Raw genomic sequence first — 23,239 nt, forward strand, 5'->3', positions numbered from 1 at the left:
GTATAAGTAGTGAAATGACTATGCAATTTGGTAGGCTTATTTTGGGAGGCAACCACAAAGAAAGGAAGGTTATATGTGGCAATTTGTTTATCCAGCCATCGTTGGTACAATTTCTTTAAATTCTCAGTGCCTTTGTCAATAAATCTGGCTTTCATATAATTGCCTATTGTGGACTCATTTTATTAGAAGCACATTGGTTTTTCTTGACTGTTTGATTTCATACTCGAGGGCCAGTCTTTTGTGTACACAAATGCACAGCCAGGTGAATGTCAGTGCCCTGGAATGATGGGGCGAGAACTTCCCCAACCTGATCTGCATCCGGCATGTGGTTTCAGCTCCAACTGGCTGGCAGAGTTTTCAGAAGTTATGGAAATGGCCCAGAATTGGAGTCATTATGTGTTTCTGAGGTAGGTAGGTAGCTCTGTGGGCTCTTATAGAAGCTAGGACTTCAAGTGCAAATGAAAGGGTTATGATTTTAGTTTAGGTGATTTGTGTAGAATAGATTTTATGGAGGCATGAAGGTGGCCAATGAGGTGACTGTTGCAGTGGTCCAGGCAAGAAGTGATGGTGACTTGGACTGTGGAGTAGTGGAGTGGAGGTAGAAAGGGATGATGGAATTGATGTATACTGTATTTTGGAAGAGGACTCTATCAGACTCGCTGATGCCTTAGTTGTAGAGTGTGGGGGTGGAGGAAAAGCAGAGATTAAAATGACTCCAAGGCCTGACTTGCGCAATGATTTGTCACTTCCTGAGATGAGGAAACCTGGGAGGAACAGCTTTTGTAGGAGGAGGGTTAATTGGGGTTTTTAGGCATTCATGTGGTGATGTTGCAGGTGCAGGTGGATCTGTATGCTGTGCTCAGAAGAGAGGTCTGGAAGGGAGTTATATAATTGTGAACAATCCACATGTATATGATAAGTTAGAGTCATAGAATGGAAAAGCCCACTTAGGAAAAGAAGGCCTGGGATTAAATCTTGAGGAGTCTCTATATTCTGTCTTTTTTTCTTCTTCTTCTTCTTTTTTTTTTTATGAACAGAATCTGAGATTTGTAATCACATTTTTGCTTCTCACTAGTGTTGTGACCTTGGACAAATTACTTTAGAATCTCGGCATCTTTATAGCATCTCCTGTTTATCTATTTCATGGGCCTATTTTGAGCACCAGTGAGATAGGGCATTTGAATGTGTTTTCTACAGCTCAGAAGTGCTGTGTTTCTCAACTTGATCCCTCCTGCTGCTTTGGTTAATAAACCTCAGATGCCTGCTGCTGTTCTCACTGACCCAGTGATTATGGCTATAGAACTATGCAACGGATGGCAGCTGGCGAGGCACATCCTCCTGATTCTTGCCTTGTCTTCCAAAGTTCTTGAGATCCAAGGGAATGAACATTCTATAACATCCCCAATTTCTAAAATCTTAGTGCATTATGAAAAAACTAACCTAGATTGTGTTTTAAATATACTGTTAGTTTTAATCATCGGTAAGTTACCAAATCTTAAAGTCCACAAAAATCAACCTAAATATGTGGATCATGCAAAAACTATGATGACTTTTAAGAAGGGGCTTATGGACATCTTGAAGAAAGGAAGGTTCTTATAAATCTATCAGTTCATTAGCTTAAGTTGCATAGAGTAGCGCCCCCTTGTCTGTGGGGGATACATTCTAAGACTTGCAGTAGATGCCTAAAACCACAGATAGTACTGAACTCTATGAATGCTATATATTTTCTTATACCACACACAAACCTCTAATAGAGTTTAATTTATAAATTAGGCATAGTAAAAGATTAACAATAATAACTAATAATAAAATGAAACAATTATAACATTGTACTGTAGTAAAAGTTCTGTGAATATGGTACTAAGTAAAATAAGGGTTACTTGAACACAAGCACTGCGATACTGTGAGAGCTGATCTGATAACCAAGATGTCAGCATGCTAAGGGACTAACAGGCAGGTAGCAATACAGTGTAAAGATACTAGACAAAGGGAGGAATCACGTCTGGGCAGGACGGAACAGAATGGTGCGAGATTTCATCATGCTGCTCAGAAGGGCATGCGGTTTAAAACTTATGAGTTATTTCTGGAATTTTTCATTTACTATTTTCAGATCGTAGTTGACAGCAGCTGACTGAAACTGTGGAAAGCAAAATAGCATAAAGGGGGACTGCTGTCAACTCCAAAGTTGATGACCTCCCTCTGCTGTCATATTTTAAATGGAGTATTAGTTGGTGACCTATTCATCTTACACTGGTTTGGGATGAAAACTAAAGTTTGTCCGCTGATGAAACTTGCTACTGCTGAATATCCATCTTGACTTCTTTTGAGTGAAAGTAACATTTGTTGTTCTTTTACGAACAAGGGAGAAAAAATGAATAAAGAGGGCCTCGGATATTCCTTGATGATTGATGTGCAGCCGTGGGCACATGACTGCCTGCAAATATTAGAGGGACTAAAAAGCCCCAAAATAGATATTTTTCATATTTCCTTAGGATGAAGCACACTGTTACATATAAATAAACTAGTCTGCAGGTGTTTTCACTGCTTCCTTGTGAAAGCTTTGCCTTATTGAATATTCAGATTTATGAAAAGTTATGTTCTGTTTGTTTTTAGATCAAATAGTTTGAAACAGTTGGTTAATTTGGGAGAAACAATGAAAGATTAGAAACCAAGAATGACTTAACTGTTAGAAGGTAACAATTTTCTCTTCTGTGGTTTGTTCCATGAAGAAATGGAATAAACCGCTCATATCCAAGAAAATAGATCACCTCTCCAATTCAGCTTCTGAAAAAACAATTTTTTAAAATTACCCCCAACCCACTTCCACCCCTGACCTACGGATGTTGCCGTCTTCCCTTAAGAACTGGATCTCTGAAGGCGGGGCATTTCCTTCCACGTGCTCGCACCCGGGGCCTGGCACACTCAGGGGGCCTGGCACACCCTGAGTATGGTCCATGGCTCCACTGGGGCGTGAACTCAGGACCTTCTGGGTATAAAGCAGACATGCTAACCACTACTCTATGGAACCACCCCCAGCTTCTGAAATTTAACTTTAATACCCAGTTTTTCTGTCACAGAATAACTTAAGTGTACGTTCAATTACTTTTAAGAGAATTTGAAATCCAGATCTTACAGGAGGAAAGTTAGACAGAAATGTGAAAAACCCTAGTACATTTTCAGTGAAAAGGATCTGGGTTATTCATTGACAGAAGCTATTTTGGTTTCCTTAAATATTTGGGGGAGAGGACACAAGTTTTTCCTTGTATTGTGAAAAAGTTTTTCTCAGTTTAGAATTTCATTTTAAATTTTGGAAAAGCTTTGCTGACACAGACAATATTCAAGGAAGAAAAATTCATCATTACCAAACTGAGATGAATACAGGTTTACTGTAAAAAGCTACAGGATTAAGGCTATTAAGTTTTAAAGTTTTGGTATAATTTAAATTTTTCTCAGTTTGAGGAATTCACAAATCTATTTATTTTGAGGATTGGTAAAAAGAAGTATTTTAGCTCCTGTTTTATTTATAGGTTGTTTTCCCAATGCTTTTGAAAATATGTTTGCACCCCCAAAATTTTTATTTACTTTTCCTCTTTATACCCCAGAAGGTCCTGGGTTCACGCCCCAGTGGAGCCATGGACCATACTCAGGGTGTGCCAGGCCCCCTGAGGGTGCCAGGCCCTGGGTGCATGCAGCAAGTGCGTAGAAGGAGACGCCCTGCCTTCAGAGCTCCAGTTCTTAAGGGGAGACGGCAACATCCATAGGTCAGGGCTGGAAGTGGGGTGAGGGGGGTTAAAAAAAAATTGTTTTTTCAGAAGCTGAATTGGAGAGGTGATCTATTTTCTTGGACATGAGTGGTTTATCTTTTAAATGTACAAAGTAGCATTTTATATGTAGATTGATGAGGAATAGGTTTTATAAAGACAAAAGAAATTATAATTATATATTATTCATGAATTTAATTCCGAGGAAATATGAGGGGCAGTAAAATGCTCCAAGAATAATGGACAGAACCAAAGTATACCCTACACAGAGTGCAGTAGACTTTATAATTGAAATATTTTCAACAGTGGCAATAGCAGATGAGTTACAGTATAATGATAATGAAAATCACATAAAAAGCAACCACGAGTACTATTTATTCCATGCCCTTACATGTAAAGTACTTTAAGTCACCAATTATAATAACCTAGTGAGGTAGGTTTTATTATCTTTATTTCATAGGGGAAGGAAACGATGATAAGGAAAGGCTGTACATTAACGAAGCTAATAAGGGGGTGAGTTACTATCTAAACACATTTATTTCTTCCTCCAAAGCCTATGTTCTTAAGCACAACTGAAGGATAGTGGGTAGATTTTAAGGTGCCTTTTGCTTTACCCTTTCCAGTATTAACATTTTGAATGTGATTTTCTACCTGCCTACTGGCAGGGTCACAGACATTTAACTAATCAAATTTTTTAGCCAACTAAGTGTAGCTCTGGGACAGTGTCAATACTTCTATAAACGCAGAATTAAAACCCGTTCAGTGATGTTAACCTCTTAAAAGTTATAAAACAGGATAATCTCCTAAAAGCTATAAAATGAGAACCAAGGACCAGGGGAGAAAAATGGAGTTGGATGTCTCTTGGCTTGATTTCTTTAATTCCTGTTTATACATATGTTTGTTTTGATAAGATTAGGACCATATTGTCTACTTTTTATTATATAACACATTAAGAATGTTTTTACAGGTTATCGAATATTCCCCCCCAAAGGATATTTCAGTAGTTATACTCAAATTTATATTGATTGCTCCCTATTGTTGGACTTTTATGTTATTTTCCAGCTTTCACAATTATTAATAATGCTTTAGTGAGTATTCTTATTTCTGTGCATGTCTAATTATTTTCCTTGACAAAATTTCTAGAAGTAGATTTTTTGGGGGGGGCTGTACATCAACCTTTTATAAGCTTTTGATAAATATTGCTAAATAGTTCTCTAGGAAGCTATTTTCAATTATAACCCCACAGTGATATGTAAAAGTTTCATTTCGAATCATTCTTGGTAAGATGGATATTATACTTAAATTTTTTTCTATAATTTGCTAGGTGAAAAATGCTGCCCTATGGTTTTAATTTACTTATCTTTGATAATGAGATATGTTGAATATTTATTGGTTGTTTGTATTTCTTTTGTGATTTTAGGTGTTTTAAGTATTACTATAGTTATTTTAATGGGAGTGTCTCTAGTAATTTATTTCCAGGTGTTCTCCAAATCTCCCACTTAGATGAGGAGCTTTTTTAAGAGAGAGGAAGAGGAAGTGCAGGATTGTGAATGATGTGTGCTCTGGAGCTAGGCTCTCCGGATGTGAACCCAGCTTCCTAGGGGATCTTCCCTCCTGGGCAAGAACTTAATTGGCTTTAGCTGGTAAACCAGAAAAGAAAGAGCATCTTGAACCTGCAGCAGTAACCCAGTTATGGAAGGAAGTAAAGATGGATAAGGCTCTCTGAGAGAGGGTAAGCATAACTGGCAGCTATACCTACAGAACCCATTTCTAACATAAGGGGTGAGTCGAGTGCTCTATTGATTCACTGTTTTGAGACAGCTCTCTCAAACTTATGGTCATGATTACTCACAGAATCATCTCCTTGAAAATGGGACGTAGATTATGTTGAGAAAGAGAAGGGAAGAAAGGGCCAGAGAACATTTCCAACATCACATAATGGTTTTGGATTCGTTACCTGTGATATTCTCTCCTTAAAGCTTATTGAATAATAAGGCACAGTATGACTGATAGAAACTGAGGGGATGCTTTCTTACAAAATTGTCTTATAGCAAAAAAGGAGATTCTATTTACTAATTTTGCTTTTTCCTTTAGTTTTTCACTAACAAATTTGACCTACTTATTGATTTATTCCATGCAGATGTTAAGAATTTAGCTTGGGATTTTAAAATAATAGTGGCTTTCCTCACTTCTTTCAGAGACCTTGTCAAAAAGTGTTATTTTTTTCCACCCTAAATATAGTTCTAGTCTACAAATACTGAAGTGATAATTAGGGCTTGTGTGCAAGATTGTTTCATTTTAAAAATTAGCTGCTATTTTTTTTTTCTTTTTAGGAGTTACTCTCTCAATCTTTCTGATTCAAGAATATAACTTAAAAAAGAAAGGCATTTTAAAGTCATGGCTTACATAAATGATTTAAGGAGGAGATACGTGAGAGAAAAATGATAAATGTTACTCATTGACCCCTTTTGTGTTACTGGTTATATTTCTTATAAACACATTTCCGCATGTATCATTATTGTAGTTTGAGCCCACAGCATATGGCAGCCTCCTAAAATTAGAATATATTCAAATGTCCCAGCGGCCTTTTCCTAGACCCCTAGAAAATCCAGGTGCACAAACCAAAAATTAATAAAAGTGAGAGACTGTAATTGCCAAGGTGTTGAAAATTTCTTTTTGGAGAGAAGCCACAGTAATCAAAAGAAACTGCCCTGGCAGCATTAGTTAAGGTGAACTCTCATGTGAGTTTTTTGAAATATGAAGGAAACCACATTTCTTTTTTGTTCAGGGTAGCCATTGCTATATCTGATAGCTTTTCCAAAATTAGGCTCCTCAATCCATAAAATAAAAATTTCGAGCTTCTTTCCGTCACTCCCGTTCCTGTGCACCCTAAATCCTTTCACAGGCGCCATCTCTGCACGTTCCCATGGAACACATCCTGATCGTGGGTCTTCACCCTAGCCCTGCCTGCTGCCGGAATGCCATCCCTGATCTTTTCATGGCTCATCTGCTGCTGCTCAGTAGAGCTTTCCCTCTATTATAGCATTTATTACTATGTTATATTGTGATTAGCTGTTTACCTATCTCCTCCATTAGACCAAGCACATCGTGGGATCTTATTCTACTCATCTTTATATCCCCAGTACCTGACACAATGCCTAGCACATAACAGATGCTCGATACATGATGTTGGAGCCACTGAACCAGCAGTTTTAAAATAAAAGGATCACTTTGCTGGCTTAGAAATGTTCTGCCCATTCTAGTTGATTGACGTCATTATCCTGCCGTGGTCTAAGAAAGCAAAAAATGTCTATGCTCAATGGTGGGTCCTGACAGCTTTATGTTTGAGGCCTTTGTCAAGCCCTGCATTGAAAGACTTGATAATCTGCCACCAGCTGCTCTGTTATTCCCTTCCTTATTACTGTGACTAGCTTCCTCTGACTTCTCTAGAATCATTTTATCTCAAGGTGTGCTTTTTAATGCTGGCTGGAATAGATAGTGTGTCTCATTCAGTAGGCTTTTTACTACTCAGCTAAACAAGAACAAGCCATATGGTAGTTAACTAGATATGCAAAGGGTTATAAATTGCTGGCAAATAAACTGGCCTTGTAAATGCAATAGGCAGCTTAGTAAGGAGAGGCTTGACACAGCAAATAAACCAGTACCGAGGGGTATTGAAAATATACTAAATATCATGGAATTAAAATCATGTGTTGCATTTACTCAGTATGCCCAGTAAGAGGGAATCAATCTAAGCGTTCAACAACCCAGGATAATTATAAAGATATGCTGATGTGCGCACTTTAAGGTCTTATGATAAAACATCCAGGAACTAATGTAGACTTACAGCATGAGAGGGCTGGAAAGAATATTGGGCATCATTTAAAGTTAAACTTTCACATTTTAGAGATGAAACAACTGTAAGTAGTTCACATAAAAATACAGTGCTAAGAGATATTAGGGCTAAAACCAGAATCTGCATCTTCTGAACCCAAATCCTGTTTTTTGCATCATGCTTTGTTGTCTCCTTATTTTTTAAGTATAGGAGAAATCAATGAAATGCATGGCATTAGAATCATACGAACAGAAATTACTCTTACAGAGTATTAGCATCAATAAATTGATGTTTTCTATAAACCATAGACACTTTTCTTTAGTGGATAAATTCTGTCTAAAACGTCAGGGTGCTTCTTTTAATTGTCATTCTTAACTTTTTGAATATGGTGTTGGGTTTTAGGAATGAGCTGTAGGTTTCAGTCGTGCATGATAGCCTCGGAGTTACGACTGGCCCTGCTTTCCTAGTCAGGAGAGACTCTAATTCAGCTTGTTGGAGAAAATGGGGACCAAGTGACACCAGCCTTAAAACTGATTGTGTGTCTCTGCTATTTGTTCTAAAGGAAAAGCCATTTGATCTCACTCCTAAAATCACAGCTGAGAATGTGATGATTATGTTTGAATTTAAGACTTAAAAGGCTAGTTTGGGACATTGAAGGACAGAGGAAGGAGAGAGTGTATTTTGTTTTGAAGTTTATTTTTGCATTTTATGCCTACCTTGCTTTCACTAAATTTGGGAAAACAAACATGGCATTTTAGTTTTTTAATGAAATAAATGGGATTAGGATTCTGCTTTGCTTATTGCTTCATAGAAATGAAAACATGGAGAACATTAAAAGATGACATGAAAGAAGAAATCTTTTATTCTATTGCACACACTAAATGATTTTAAATTTAGGAATTATTGACTCATTCACAAGCTGAATTCAACTCACGATCACGGTTAGATTAAGCAGCCATTATCTGTGTTCCGGAAATGTTAGAGTTTAACTCAATTCTCCTTTGCAGTTTATGTGTTAAATACTGTGTTCTTGAATTATAAAAAGCTCCAAGATTGATTAAAAGACCCAAATTGAAGGAAGCAGTCTTAAATAGTAACCTTTTAAAGTTTTAGTTGGCAACACTGATAGGCAATTTTTCTGTGTTTTTCTTTTTCTCTGTTTCTCTATAACTCTCTTCATTGAAAAATGTTCCAGCTTAATTCTCAGTTTCTTTTGGGATATGTGATAATGGTATAATTTTTTTTCTTAGTAGTATAAGACTGGTGCTTTGAATGAACATGTTAGAAATATTTTAATTCATTCGGGTAGTTGTACTCATTTTAGTTACTTCTCTGTGTTTCCCATAGCTCTAATAAAATTTCCTTATAGAAAAAGATATAACACATAAAATTGTATCTTTATACTACTGCCTGAATGTTATTAAATCACATATTTAGTGAAGATTGGCATTTTTGGTCAAGTAAAAAGTGTTAGCAAAATACCAGCATGGACCAGACTGTTTGGACATGGTATTAAAGTGAAAATAATACTTATCATAAGCTACTTTTAAATAAAAAAGAATTTCTCCCATGTTACAAAAACTATTAAGGTAGCCCACGAAATGATTATTCTACCTTTTTTGCTGTTAGACATAGTTTTAATAAATTGATTTATTTTAACGCTATTTTCTGAAGAATTCAAACTGCTTCATCCATTTTCCTTCTCATCTCATATTTTTAAATGAGATATTATAGGGAAGAAGGACTGTTTTTGTTTCATAACAAGCATTTGGTTAAAGATAATAATTATTATCAACTCTGAAGTTAGGCAGCAAGTAAAGAAAGGAAGATTCTTTTGATTTCTTAGTGGTATCTCTATTATGTTACAGTCTTCGTGATGATGGTTAGCTAAAATCTTTTATTTTCCAAAAAATTATTAGGCCAGGTATTATTGTACAATATTAACTTTGATCCTTAGTGACTTTCAGTCAGTTAATCTTGGCCTATTTTATTTTCCTAACCAGAAGAGACCATTTTCTTACCTTAATCATATCAGCTATTCCTTCTGGCCTTGTATCATTCTCCATTTTGACAAACGCACTGTTTAATTTTTATCTAATTTGTTCCAGAGATATTTATAAGACACAGATAATATACAGGATAACATCAATTAAAAACAGGACTATAAAAAGAAAGACAAGCAATGGTTAGGGCTGTAAAGTGGAGCTAAGATTGAACTAAAAATTTATACCATAATGGCAAACATGAATGAGCTGCAGGATGCCAAATAAACATTAAAGTGCTTATTTATAGATTTGATTGTACCTATAACTTAAAGGAAACCAATGATTAAGTGGAGTACACCTACTCCTGCTATTAAAACTAGATAGAATTTTATCTTAGGCATCCTGTTTTAATTGTGATAAAGAACTTACTTTATGGCAAGAAAGAGAAACTGACTTTATAATTGTGATATAAAGATATTGTTTTGCTCCAGGAGCATACTATTCTTGGAGCATTAAAAGAGTGGTTGGAATCCTTGAATATTGTTTTTCTCACTGAAACTTTTGGTAAACACTTGGAGGTCATGAGCCTGAGGTTGTCTTCTCTAATGGGAGCAGGAACACATCTGTTTGGAATTGAGTGTTGCACCTAGATCCCTTGCCCCATAACAAGTCAGAATGTGTTCTGTCTTTATTTAAGACCTTGATAAAGATGTTGAACAGGATAGGACCAAAGATATCGAACTATTAGAACAGGGATTTTCTTCTTATTTGAGGACCGAGGCTGGTAGGTAGAGTGGGTAGGGGGTATGTTTGTGGACCAATCCCTTGAATCTCATGAAGGATTTTATAAAGAAATTTTGTGTGTATGACTAGTTTGTATCTTTCATAAGGTTCTTAAAGAAATATGTGTTCCCCCCAAAGATAAAAACAACAGCATTGGAGACTTCTTAGGCTTTGTCTAGCCATCAGATACTTTTGTGGTTCTTCAGGTAGTTATTATCTACCTACTAGTATATCAGAGCAGGCTCCCTGTCTATGTTCTTCATTGCTGTATCTAGTAGGTGCTTAATTCACATTGACTTAAAGTGAATGAATCCAAGTTACTTTTTCTCACTCTGTCTGTAGAACTCTTGGGTGAAGGATTTGGTCAAGTGCCTTGTGAAATCACACACTGCTTTTTTTCCTGGGCTGCCAATGTGCTAACCTGATATGCAAATTAATGAAGTTCATTTGGCATGGCTTTTATTGATGTCTAACACTATTCTTTTCTTTGTTTATGACTTTACAGGTAATGTGTTTGATAATTATTTTAAAATACTCTTGTGAATGAAGCCCTGTTTTGAAAAGGATATTTGTCTCTCTCCATCTACCATCTACCATATTTTTCACTTGACTGTAATTCTGTGACCATATATCTTCAGGCTCTTTAAGAATCTTGGGCTATTTAAGAATCTTGGGCTATAATTTTTGGGGGCCTACAACTTGGAAAGAGTTCAGAGAATCTGGGTATCTTTTCTTGGAATTCAATTAGTTCTGCCTTCTCCTTCTTCCCAATAGGGCTGTGAGGAGCAAATGGAAATTGAAGTGCTCTGCTTCTTTCTGTCATCTGTCTCAAGCAGTGGTGATTATCATTTCTGAATTCTCCATTAGCAAAAACAACAGAATCACCCCAAAACACTTTTTCATCAGCTTTTGGACATGATTCATCCCATTCTAGTTTGGTGCCTTTGACATATCTCTTAAAGTTTCATGTAACTCCCATTTGTCCTAGGTCATGGGTGTCTCTCTTTTAAAATATGAGGAAACACATAGTTATCCATGTTATACTTATATACCATTCTTTTCATCATCAAGATGATCTATTTTCATATTGTCAGAATGCAGGTTTTGAGAGCCTGATAAGCCCATTCATCATTTAGAGTTTCTGACCAATAGATCCTGCTTATTTTTTCTTCTCAACTTTTTGAAATCTACTTTTCTTCAAAGACCAGGATAAATTTCTATGTATGTCCAAAATTCAGTTCCTTGTCTGTTACAAATTCTAGTTTTACATGGTCACTTCTTAGGATTTTGATCATTTCTACTTTACCAAGCAGTTTATTTTCATTGGTTAGAAATCCAGAATCATGGTTTGTCTCACTGTTTCATTCTGAAAGATAGAACTCGTCAGAAGGCAATGTAGAATTTATTAGCAAAATTTGAACAGAAGATGTTGAAATAATTGGTGTGTCTCATGATATCACTATTCTTATTTCTGAGCCAATTTTGTCATTTCTATAAAATATGTCATCTACATCTTTAATTTGGTAAGTACTCTGCTTATGTGGTCATTAGTGTGATAATTTTTCTATTTTTAAACTCACTCTAAATATACTTTACCACATTTCGTCACTAGGTCTGTGGCTCCCCAGGCATGTGCATGTTTTCTTGACATAGCATGTTCTTTTGTCAGCTTATTTTCACTGGGCATTGTAGACTATCTGTTGGTAGAGATCCAATTAACTAGGTCGGTTTCAATAATGACTGCGCAATCATAATTACTGCCACTTTTAAGCTTGCAAATTTTTTATTAGCCACTCGTCTTTTCAGTCCTCGTGCATGTCTATGTAGACATCTAAGACCATATATGTTTGTTACAAGTCCTTTTTGCTTTCATGTTATTTTCTCTTATATTTTTGTACTAGTCATAGCACCCCTTATCATGAAGCTTAAGAAGATATGCGCCATCTTGCTCCTTTGAATTAATTTAAAAACATTTTTTTCTCTTTTGGATTTTGGGAAGGATGTCCCCTGCATGCTGACCTTTTTCTCCACGTTTTCTCTTCATCTTACCCATTTTCTGGGCTAAATTAACATCCAGAGCACCTCTGCATCTAACTTGTAATTTTTCTGTCATTGCTCATTGCCTCCCTCTTCCATTTTTCTAGTCTTTGGCTTTTGCTAATTTGAGGTTATTTAGTGTTTTTGTTGTTGTTGTTGTTTGTTTGTTTTTATGTTTGTTTTATTGCTTGTTGTTTGCTTTTTTATTTGACAAAAGAAGAATTTTCATCCCAAACCTTTTTGAAAGTTAAAATGACTCAGGGAAAAAATTATGCAGTGTGATTCCTCCCTCCCACCACAGCCCTCACTTTGCATCGCACGGCGAGATTTGCAGGTGTGCAGCTTTTTCACTAACAACCTTCAGGGTTGGGCCCATTTTTGTGGCTATAATGGATTGAGGTTGTCACTAAAATAAAAAATAAAAAAGTTATTGCCTGGCAGCTTCTCTGTTTCCTCCCTTACCTGAGATATAAATAATGTTTGCCAAGTAAAAACAAAAACATTGTCATCCAAGGATGCATTCTTATCCTTCTCTGAGCTTTAAAAATAAAACTTTTTAGAAATATAAAGTAGGAAAAGGACAGGGCAGAAAAAGCAACCTTTTAAAACAAAGTTCAAATCAATAATAATTAACATTTTCTAGCCTCTATTTTCCTGCTAATGACTGAAGACAAGTACTAATTAGAGAAGCCTCAAGTGTCTGGATTTTTGGATGTAGCAGATGGTGCTGCATAAGAACTGTGCATAGTGCCAGGGAGAAGTCCGGATGGTTCGCAGCTACCTTTCCTCTATCCTGATCTCATCTGAGGACACTCACGCATGCCCATTGCTTCGCGTTGACGTGCTTTCTGTGTTCTTTATTCTCTGTCTTATCCCCTTGTGATTTTATGAGGTATATTTCTGCCATCGTTAGTGAGGGCTCTTACGAACTTTTATTTTCACTTTTTCCTTAATAAGCTCATTTTTTTCATCTTTTTCTTTTCATATTTTTTCACTCTTATGTTATTTCCTGATCTCACTAGACTTTCCCCCTACCTTGGTGCTTTCTTACTGTTCTTTCTCATGATTACACAAAATTGGCACAGAAGCATTCAGTCCCTTCGGTAGCTAGCATTAAGATAGTTCTGCCTCCTCAATTTTTTTTTTTTTTTAAAACTCTTTTCACAGATTGTTTGAAAATGTGTGTTTTCTTCTTTTGGTTTGTACTTAAATTATTTTTTTCCTTCAGTGTTAACTTCATTAACCAACTCTGAGAAAGCTTTGATTTTTGTGTAGATATTTTCAGTGCTGTCAAGTGCTGATGTTGTTTTGATAAATGCTGCACATGCATTTTCTGCAATTTGGAAATCATGTTAGAATGACAGTATGGACCTGATTATGTTTAACCAGAGCCTTGCTTTTCATCAGAGTTGTTTCACCAGGACACGATCTTTCATTCTGTTTGTTGTGAAAGTCATGATGTGATTGCCCTTAGCGAGGAAACTTTGTCTTAATTTGGTGTTTTTTGTAGAAACTTCATTTGGTGAAGCCAAGAAAATAGTGATTGGTTACCGTCAACATTTCTGTTTGAGTGAGAAGTATTGCTCCCCCGCCCCCCATTTTCATTATATTTGTTGCCTATTGAAGAATAAAGTCAGGGAGACCAATTAGGAAGCTGCCGCAATAATTCAAGCAAGAGATATGAGGGTTTGAACTTTTGGAACAGTGTTAGACATGGAGAATAATTCACATTATTATCTTCGAAAATGTCAGCAAAAGGGTTTTCTTAATTTATTCCATAAGTTGGAAGTGCTTACAGAGTTAAGAAATGAGTTTTTCTTAGAGTCTCTATTTTCTTTTTAACATGTTCTCTTTGGTACCTGTCTAACTAATTAAGGGGTTTATCATATCCTTACTTATGTACTTTCTAGTTTTGGAAACTACTTTCTTGGTGTCTATTGCATCTTTAAAAAAATAACATAAAATAAAAGTTAAAGGAAAACAAAAATGTACCATCACCCAGAGATGGTAATTATTAGCATGACAGCATATTTCCTTTCAGTCTTCGGTAGGTATAGAAATAATTGTTTGGGCCAAAGTGCCTATTTGTAAGTATTTATACAAAATCTTACACTTTTTATAAAACATTAAATTATGAAATGTCATTAAACATAAGAGCATAATATTCATTTTGTAGATACGCCATACATATTTTACCATTATCCTATTATTAACCATTTAGGTTGTTTTATTAATATTTTAATAATATTAACAAATATTGCTGTGGTTAGTATTTTCACAAGAAGTCTTCGTATTTGTCCTCAGCATAATGGATTAATGTATAAAGAAATTCTTAAATTCAAGAACTTCTTTGAAGGGTTGAATGAATAAGTGTAAAGACCAGAATGAGCCCTAATGGCTGAGAGTCCCATCCATTGAAAGAGATAGCAATAGTCCTTAGCTGCTTTGCATGTCCTGCCTCCACTTCCTCATTATCTGGTCACCATCTTGGGTGGAAAACATCAGAGCATTGAGAGGTTTGGAAGGGAAGATACAGAGTACAGTGATGGGGTAGTCCCCTGGCCTGCCCCTGACTCATTCTTGGATGACTGTTGGTATACATCTCCAGCCACTCTTTCAGCCTAGATGTGTACAAATGTTTCCTGACTCTTCTTTACAGTTTTTATTTGATTTTGGTCAAGATCCTTCTGTTTATCAAAGAAGATAGCTTTTATCTACCATAGTCCTATTCCTTTTCAGTTATTTAGAAGCACTGCGCAACAACTAAAACATCTTTTTAACCTCTAGTATCCTTTCATTGTAGGAGGAGCACTGTGTGGGCATACGTGGTGGAATACATAAATAGAGTTTCTTCACCTCAAAAACTTCTGGAGAGTTCAATTATTAGCTTAGGAGACCAGTGTAATACAACTATCCTTATACAAGTCAGTTCATTGAAGAAAGTAGCTATTTGCTTTGGGCATGGAATTTCTTCAGCTAAGCACGCACAATCTTCAAGATCATGTTTTTTTTTTTCTCGGTGCTAGAAAAATAATTCTTTGACCAGGACAACATTGACCTTAGTTTTTCTTGTTCCTCATTGTTCTGGGTTTTTTTTTTTTTTTAATGTTGATGTGATAAACTACTTTTTCCTTTTTTAAAATAAATTCTAAAATAGCTGGCTAACTCGGGGCATTTCATATTGCTATAAAATGTCCTTTTACTCTTTGAATGACTAATTCTAATTACATTGAGTGTTTTTAGTTATTAGTTAATATTTCTTTTTTGAAATTTCCATATTGAAATTAGTAATCTGTCGTTAAGTAAAATTATTTCAGTGGTTGCAGTGCTATTACGATCCTAGGAAGCTAACAAAAGGAATAATTAAAAACTATTATAGATAGCATTTGTATCTATATTTAAAAAGCTCTTTGATTGACTAAGCAAATGTTGTTATAGATTTTTGGTTTTGATATGATAAATTTGCCATTAATTTGAAAATCTGGTCTTAAGGGATGTACTTTCAAGTTTGCATAGTTGAACTGCAGTTTGTAAAAGTTCAAGCAGCTGTACTGCCAAATCATTTGACAAATTTGTAACAGAATTTTTTAGGCAAAGACTAAATTCTGGAGCTTATGTTCTGTGTTTTATGTTCAGACACACATATTTGAATTTATTCTTTTTTATGAGTCCAGAAGGTATGGTAAACATCACACACACATATATGTGTGTGTATTGTGTGTGTATATGTTTTTTACATTGTGTATCCAATGTAAGTCGGAGGTAAAGATGCATATACTTCATTTTTTTGAATAAAAAACATTCAGTTTAAAATTTTACTATTTAATTAAAATTTTTTTTTCTCTATCTAGGTTGAAGAAATCGTGGATGTTGGGTCATTTGCCCCAGAAGACATTCATGTTCCTCAGATTTATGTAGATCGCCTTATAAAGGGAGAAAAATATGAGAAAAGAATTGAGGTAATTGACTTAGCTCCTTAGGATCTGATTATTAGAGATACGTGTTCCTGGGGTCATTCCAGATAATAGGTAATTAGAGCTGAACAGGAATTCTTGCTTTGATTAGTAGCAGGAGCTTCTCATGTGACCATTGTGAAGGGACATGATCATCTGTGTTATTGTTATCCAGCCCCACAGTGCATAGTGCTCACAAGGTATATATCACCAAGTTATATGATTTTGTAGGCTGTGTTTTCCAGTCTTCTGTAACTATCCTAATTTATGTTGTATAGTTTTGCATCTTTCCTTTCCTATAGGGTAGAGAAGGCTAATCAGGTCTGTGATGGTTTTACCTCTGCCGGACTCTTAACATTTGATTGTTCAGAAATGTCTATCTATCTTGAAGTTGCTTTGCACTTTATAGAGTCCAGAAAGAACATAATTTCCCATTAGCATTAGGCGTTGGGCTCTATGTAGCTGGTTGGTAGGCGATTATGGCAAGGAGTGGCTTTTAGGAGTGTTAGAGGTACTGCAAGTATTCTCAGCATGAAGAATGACCAGCTGGGCCAGAATTGATACCAAGATTCATAAGGATCTAGGGATCAGCAACAGAATAGACATGCAACAGAGATATCAGGGACTCAGAGACACCCCTGTACCCTGTGGACATAGAACAAAAAGACATTCTACAATCCAAAACTAATGTCAGGGGGCTAGGGAGAAAGAATGGGACATTTGAAAATAGGAACCAAAGTCGTCAAGGAGATTTAGCAATGGAAGTACTTTCCTGGCTGGTTTCTGGATATTTTTATGATTTCTGTTAAGCATTTGTAGCAAAACCAGCCTAGACTCTACAGGTGAAAATAGTCAATTGAGAACAGTAAAACCTGGTAAACACATTCTGACAGCCCTGTAAATACTGTTTCAAGGTCTACTCCCTTTTTCTTTGTTCTGGCTCAGTCCTGAGCATCTGAAGAGAATTTAGTTGCAGGATCCTTAAGAGGCGCTAGTAGCAGTCAGCATGATAAGTAACAGAGTGTTTATTTGCTTCAAAGAAACAGAACAAGTGTATCTTTCTCTTCAAATAAATCTGACCTCTTTCACTTACTTTCTAAAGAATTTATCAATCCGGAAAGAGGGCAATGTAAAAACCGAATCTGGTGGACCTGACGATAATGTGAGGGAACGTATCATCAGGCGAGCGGCTCTTGAATTTGAGGACGGCATGTATGGTATCCTTTATTTTTCTGGGACCAAAGACATAGCCATCATCTTTCCCATATTTATCAAGCTACTAGGCCTCCTGCATAGCATTTCTTTCCTAGTCTGTTGTAACTTTTAAAGCAATTGATCAAGTTTTACAAAATAGGCATATAACCTGAAGATATCAAATATATGAAATTGGAATTATAATAGTTTCCCTGCTTGAAGCAAAATGGTGACCAAAAATTTGCTTAGCTATTTTCTAATATACAATGTATTTCAGTATGATCCGGCATTTGGCTAAAGGTTATTGGGAAAAGAGATTACCCAAGATGAGGGTTTCAAATCTCAGAAGTACTAGTTATAACCAGTGCTATTTACTTTCTTTGTGTTCTGACATTTGCATACTCTATGAAACACAAGATCCAACTTCTTAAAGACCCCCATTTCCCCCGACAAAGATCCCATGAGTGCACCCTTTTATGTCTAATCTTTTGTAAGTGTAAATGATTCAAATTTTGCTTTAAATACTTTGTCAAAAAAGAGGTAGGTAGTGATTATTTAGTTCAATGAGTATTTGGATTTTGAATGCATTCAAACAACAGTAGGTGTTTGCCACTTTGCAGTGGTAGTGGACAGCATAAGCAATTGTTCCAGGCAACGAATCTCTGCTCTGGTCAGCCTGCTTATGTTGAGAGGCAAGACTAAACCCCTACCATTTACATAAATCAGGGCTGACCCTATTTTGATCATCTGAGGAAGAAGATTTATCATCCTTAATTAGCTCTTTGATGCCTTAACACAGCTACTTTTTCTATGGTCTCAACTGTACTCACTGAAACTTAAACCTCCCCACCACTTACATCTTAAGGAAGACTCAGTTTCCACTGAATGTTGTCACAGTGACCAAAAGGAGTTGATATGCTTTTAGGCAGACATTATGGTATTGTCAGAAAACATTTTTGAATTTAGAAATGGTAGTCCTTTTTTAAGAATAATAAATCATCTATTTTTAATTGGAGTTTTGAATACTGAAAAGTGCTTTTAAACAGAGGCCAAGCCATGTTTATAATACATCAGTCATTATAAGTCATAATACATCAGTCCAAACTTGCAGAGCACATTAATGAAAATAAAATATGTCTTACAACAAAAATGACCTCTTGGCTAGTCTTCTGAAGCCTCCACTTTGATATATTTATAGGAAAGCATATTACTGTTACTGAAAAAGCTGTGATTAATTACAAAATAGTGTCTAGAGGGCGACTTGAGAATGTATTCAGTGATTCCATTCAGAGCAAGTGCCTTTAAAGTACCTTCTCTTCAGATTTATATATGTAGAAGATTTATGACATTATCTTTCTACCTTTTCTGTATTGTGCCTTAACATCCTTTTTTTTCCAGCTAATTTGGGCATAGGGATCCCAGTTTTGGCCAGCAGCTTTATCAACCCAAATATAACTGTTTATCTGCAAAGTGAAAATGGAATCCTGGGTTTGGTAAGATAGAAATTAAAGTTTTATTTATATAATCTTGATGGAAAATGAGATATTCCATATAGTGAAATCTTCTTACTACTGAGAGTTGTTAACTTAAAGTTCTCAATCTCATTTTTTTGTGTATCATCAAAATAAAATATTTAACTTTACTATAAAATGGCGATAATTGTACGTAGCGCTGTATTTTACATAGTTAATTGTCTACGTGAGCTCTGACTGCTTGTCCTTTGTCATTTTATCAGCTTCCACCTCCCCTAGTGTACTGCCCTGCTTCAGAGAGGCCTCACTGCTTTTCTATTTAGTTAACTGTTTTAAATGCTTAAGTGGTTGGACATGAATGAAGGTTGTTAGCAATTCTACATTAAGTAAAAATCAGTAAGGCTCTGAATTCAAACTGAAGGGTAAGGTTTCTACTTGGCAGGGACATTTTTTGACAGTTGATTAATTCAAAAAGTCGAACAAATGCTTCTCATCTAATTATTCTTTAAAGGTCATGTTGTCCAAAGGGTAGACTTTTCTTTTCCTCAAGACTGACCTTCCAGATGAGCTCATTGTTCTCATAGACTTCAGCCACAGGTTTTTTTTTTTTTTTTTCAGTATTATAATAAATGTAAGAAGTACTTTTGCTTCCTAGATGACATTTTTTGTTTAATTATTAACTGTGGCAAAGACGATTTAGAGTTTAGATAATTTATTGTTCCTCGTAGATCTTAACTTTAATGAAAACAAAATGTCTTACAACAAAAGTGACCTCTTGGCTACTCTTCTGAAGCCTCCACTTTGATATATTAACTGTTAATGTAATAAAATTTGCACATATATAAAATGTATATTTAGTATTTAAAATATAAATAATAATGAGCATATAGTCAATACCAATTGAGGCATTAATAATGACATTTTCAAAGACACAAAAATGATATATGTCTAGATGAAGTCAAAGACTTATATTGTAAAGGTACCTTAGAGATTATCTACAGTGATAACTCCCTCATTTTGATGATAAGAGAAATAAATTTATATGAGTTACCCATGGTCAATGTTTAAAGAAAAATTTATGTAGGTCTAAACATTAATTTACACTTCAGGTTATTTGAAAAATAAATTTTTGGTCCCTTTAAAAGTCTATTAAAATTTCACAACCAATATATCTTCATTATACTTTTTGTTTTTCTCTCTTTTTGTTTAATATATGTTGTGAAATTACTCACCCCATTCAAGTAATTAGAGATCCCTTATAAAAATACATAGAAAAAAATTTTAAAACTTACCAAGAATAAGTGAGCAAAAGGATAATAAAGGTAGCCAAACTTACAAGTTGTGAGAGGTAAGGTCCAAACCCCAAATTGAAGACTTTAGCTGCTGCATACCACAAAGCTGAAACTTTATCTTTCCAGGTCCTTCTAGCTAAATAACACAGGCATTTACTTTATATGCATTGATACTAAAGGGAGAGATTTATGAATAACATAGGCTGCATAGTAGATAGTAAATATTTACCTTTTGTTTTACTGACCTATATTTCTAACAACTAAACGTTTCTTTCAAATGTTGGTAATTTTTAGAAAATATTTTTCATTTACTCAGTCACAATTATTAGTGTAGAAAAGACTAATCAATATGAGAAAGAGAGCCATGAAAACATCAGAATTAGTTTTCAAGGGTTCACCTCAAGCCTTTTGATATTTTCCTTGAATTTTTAGAAAAGTTATAGTATAGTGTTTAGAAGAGTTATATTACAGTTTTAGCGTGCAATTCAGTGAAAAACCTCTAATTGACTAATTGGCTTTATTTGACAGGGTCCATATCCATCACCAAATGAAGTTGATGCAGATCTAATCAATGCAGGTATACTCACTAAATGTTTTTCTAGGTTTTCTTTTGCTCTTAATTTAGTTCTATGCAAATAATAGTAAGTTAAGCTTGATTCTTTGTCTTTTCCTAGAGAGTGTTCCACTGTACTTTTCACTGCAGAAGAGAGATAATCCTTCCTAGTCTCATCTTTGCCTGGCTTCTTGTTAGGGCAGATTAAGATAAAGGAGAAGTTGCAAGCGGAGCTACATGTCATGGGAAGAGCTTTGGTGTGTTAATCAGTCAGGGTCCTGGCTCTCAATAGAGAGCACTCTCAAATGGAGTCATGAGGAGAATGAAAGGAAGGGATAACTTACAAGGGTGTGGACAAGATCAAGGGAAACCAGGAAGGGATGATAAAGTATTACTGGGAGTTATCATCACCCTAGGCCTGAAGAGGCAGCTGTAAGAGAGGGCCACCTAACAGGAACGGTGGCCTTTGGGAGAAGATCGCAGCCATCTTGCCACAACTTGGGTGAAGGTCTCCTCTGTTGGGTCTTCTGTTTGAATCTCGCATTGGACAACCTCAGGTTGAAATAGGTTTGCCTTCTCATGATGAAAAGGGTGGGAGAGTGGATCCATAGGGGCAAAAATAAAAGATCTGGTACACTGGGGTTTTTGTTTTAGGAGACACTTACTGTCTTCTAGTTGTCATCAGGCTGGGCGAGCATTCTTCAAAGCTTCAAGGGTGCTGAAAGATATGCTCTGCCACTAAGTAGGACCCAGTGATATGAATAATAATTAGAGTTTTTTTGAATTGAGAACGCTAGGCTTGTCACGTCATTGTTCCCACCCTAAGATGCTTTACCTTTATTGTTAGCTTTTTATTTGCCTGGAAGGTAGGCTCGCATGTCTTAGCAGCCTAGAAGAGGAAAGATAGGTCAGACATTTTGGCCGTGGTCACTGCCGTGCTCGAGGCCACATTGCCTCTGTTTTGGGGCTGAAAATTATCCTTAAGAAGGGGCTGCCCATGAGAAGCTAATTTTTGTATTTCAGCCTGATTTTCTTTACCCTTCTTTTACTCCTACTCCCTCTTCCTCTGCAAAAGTATTATTCTTACTTTACATTCATAAATAGTATTTTAAATCTCAGAGAAGACATATGAGCTGAACATAAAGGCCAGCTGCCAAGTAGAATTGATGTTTGGTACTTAGAATTTTTGGAAGTAAAACAGCTTCTGGTTGAATAGTCGAATTAGTTAGCACAACTCAACTCTGAAAGCCCCACTGTGATAAAGCAATGACATTTAACCAAGGTTGTAATTTAATTGTACTGTACCTTTTAGCAATAGCTCATTGATCTGTGAAAATATTGCTGCTTGGTTTAATTAATTTATGATATCAGTGAGTTATTTGCAAAATGAATAACTCCACTTTCCAAATTTCAGGCTTGAGTTCATGAAACCCACTTTCCTAGGAAAAATAGTCAATCTTTTCAATGAAATTGTTGGATGGTAACTGTTTTTGATTCCATCGAGTTTAAAAGTAGCTCAGTCCTAATGAAGCCACCAGTTTTATATTTGAACTTTTGAATTACCACGTATCATCTTAAACTACTTTGTAAAACAGTAATTCATTGCTTTTGTGAAGCTAGGCTACAGATCATTTTAATAATATTCTAACTCTTTCATCAAAGTCCTCTTTGGGATTTATGACACTTTTGATTCTGGAGCTATCTAAATTAGGGATAAAATACTTTGAGGTAGAGAACCCAGAATATAAATTGGTGGTTTCCTCAACTCCTCAAATTTGGAAGATTAACCTGGAAGATCAACCCGTTATTTGTATAAATTTGAGAGGATTTTTATAGAAGTCCCTTGAAATGAATATAAAGAGTATGTTTCTGGGTATAATCAGTGTATCAAATTTTTAAAATAATAATAGAACTATTTCTAATGGTCCTTTTTAAAAATAATAATCTCATATGATTATGTAAAAATGAATTACCACTTATATAACACTATATTGTTTACAGCATTCTTTTTCATATCTATTGTACCATTTGAGCCTCAAGTAAAACCTTATTACACAGATTGCGAGACTGAGGCCCAGTAAAGTGAAGCGATGTGTTCAATATAACACTGCTAGGGATGAGATGCAATAGTCTTCTCTTGGCCTCTGGCTTTTTTCTCTGCATTGAGCTATGTACCCTCTGGTAAGCCGAGTTTCACAAAAGCAGTGCTTAGAACATTTCAGAGGTCCTGTGAAGATCTGCAGTCTCCCGATGCAATTGTGAAATTTCTAATAAGTCTCATGTGTTTTAGCTTTCATATTAATATGCATTTTTGTTTTTCTCTACTTCTTATTTTATTTTCTTATTTTAATATATAAATAATAATGTTTTAAAT

The 23,239-nt window shown here is 35.6% G+C and overlaps 1 protein-coding gene across 1 annotated transcript in view; it reads left to right on the top strand.

Annotated features, from left to right (window-relative positions):
• The window catches only part of OXCT1 (3-oxoacid CoA-transferase 1), a 113,189-nt gene that overhangs the window by 33,238 nt on the left and 56,712 nt on the right, over nucleotides 1-23,239 (top strand). Inside the window, exons 8-11 of the mRNA XM_036225589.1 lie at nucleotides 16,253-16,360; nucleotides 17,457-17,571; nucleotides 18,947-19,041; nucleotides 20,841-20,889. Coding sequence (XP_036081482.1) covers nucleotides 16,253-16,360; nucleotides 17,457-17,571; nucleotides 18,947-19,041; nucleotides 20,841-20,889 — 367 coding nt within the window. The remainder of the gene's footprint in view (nucleotides 1-16,252; nucleotides 16,361-17,456; nucleotides 17,572-18,946; nucleotides 19,042-20,840; nucleotides 20,890-23,239) is intronic.

Source organism: Rousettus aegyptiacus, unplaced genomic scaffold (assembly GCF_014176215.1).
Source record: "Rousettus aegyptiacus isolate mRouAeg1 unplaced genomic scaffold, mRouAeg1.p scaffold_m13_p_8, whole genome shotgun sequence".
NCBI lineage: Eukaryota > Metazoa > Chordata > Mammalia > Chiroptera > Pteropodidae > Rousettus > Rousettus aegyptiacus.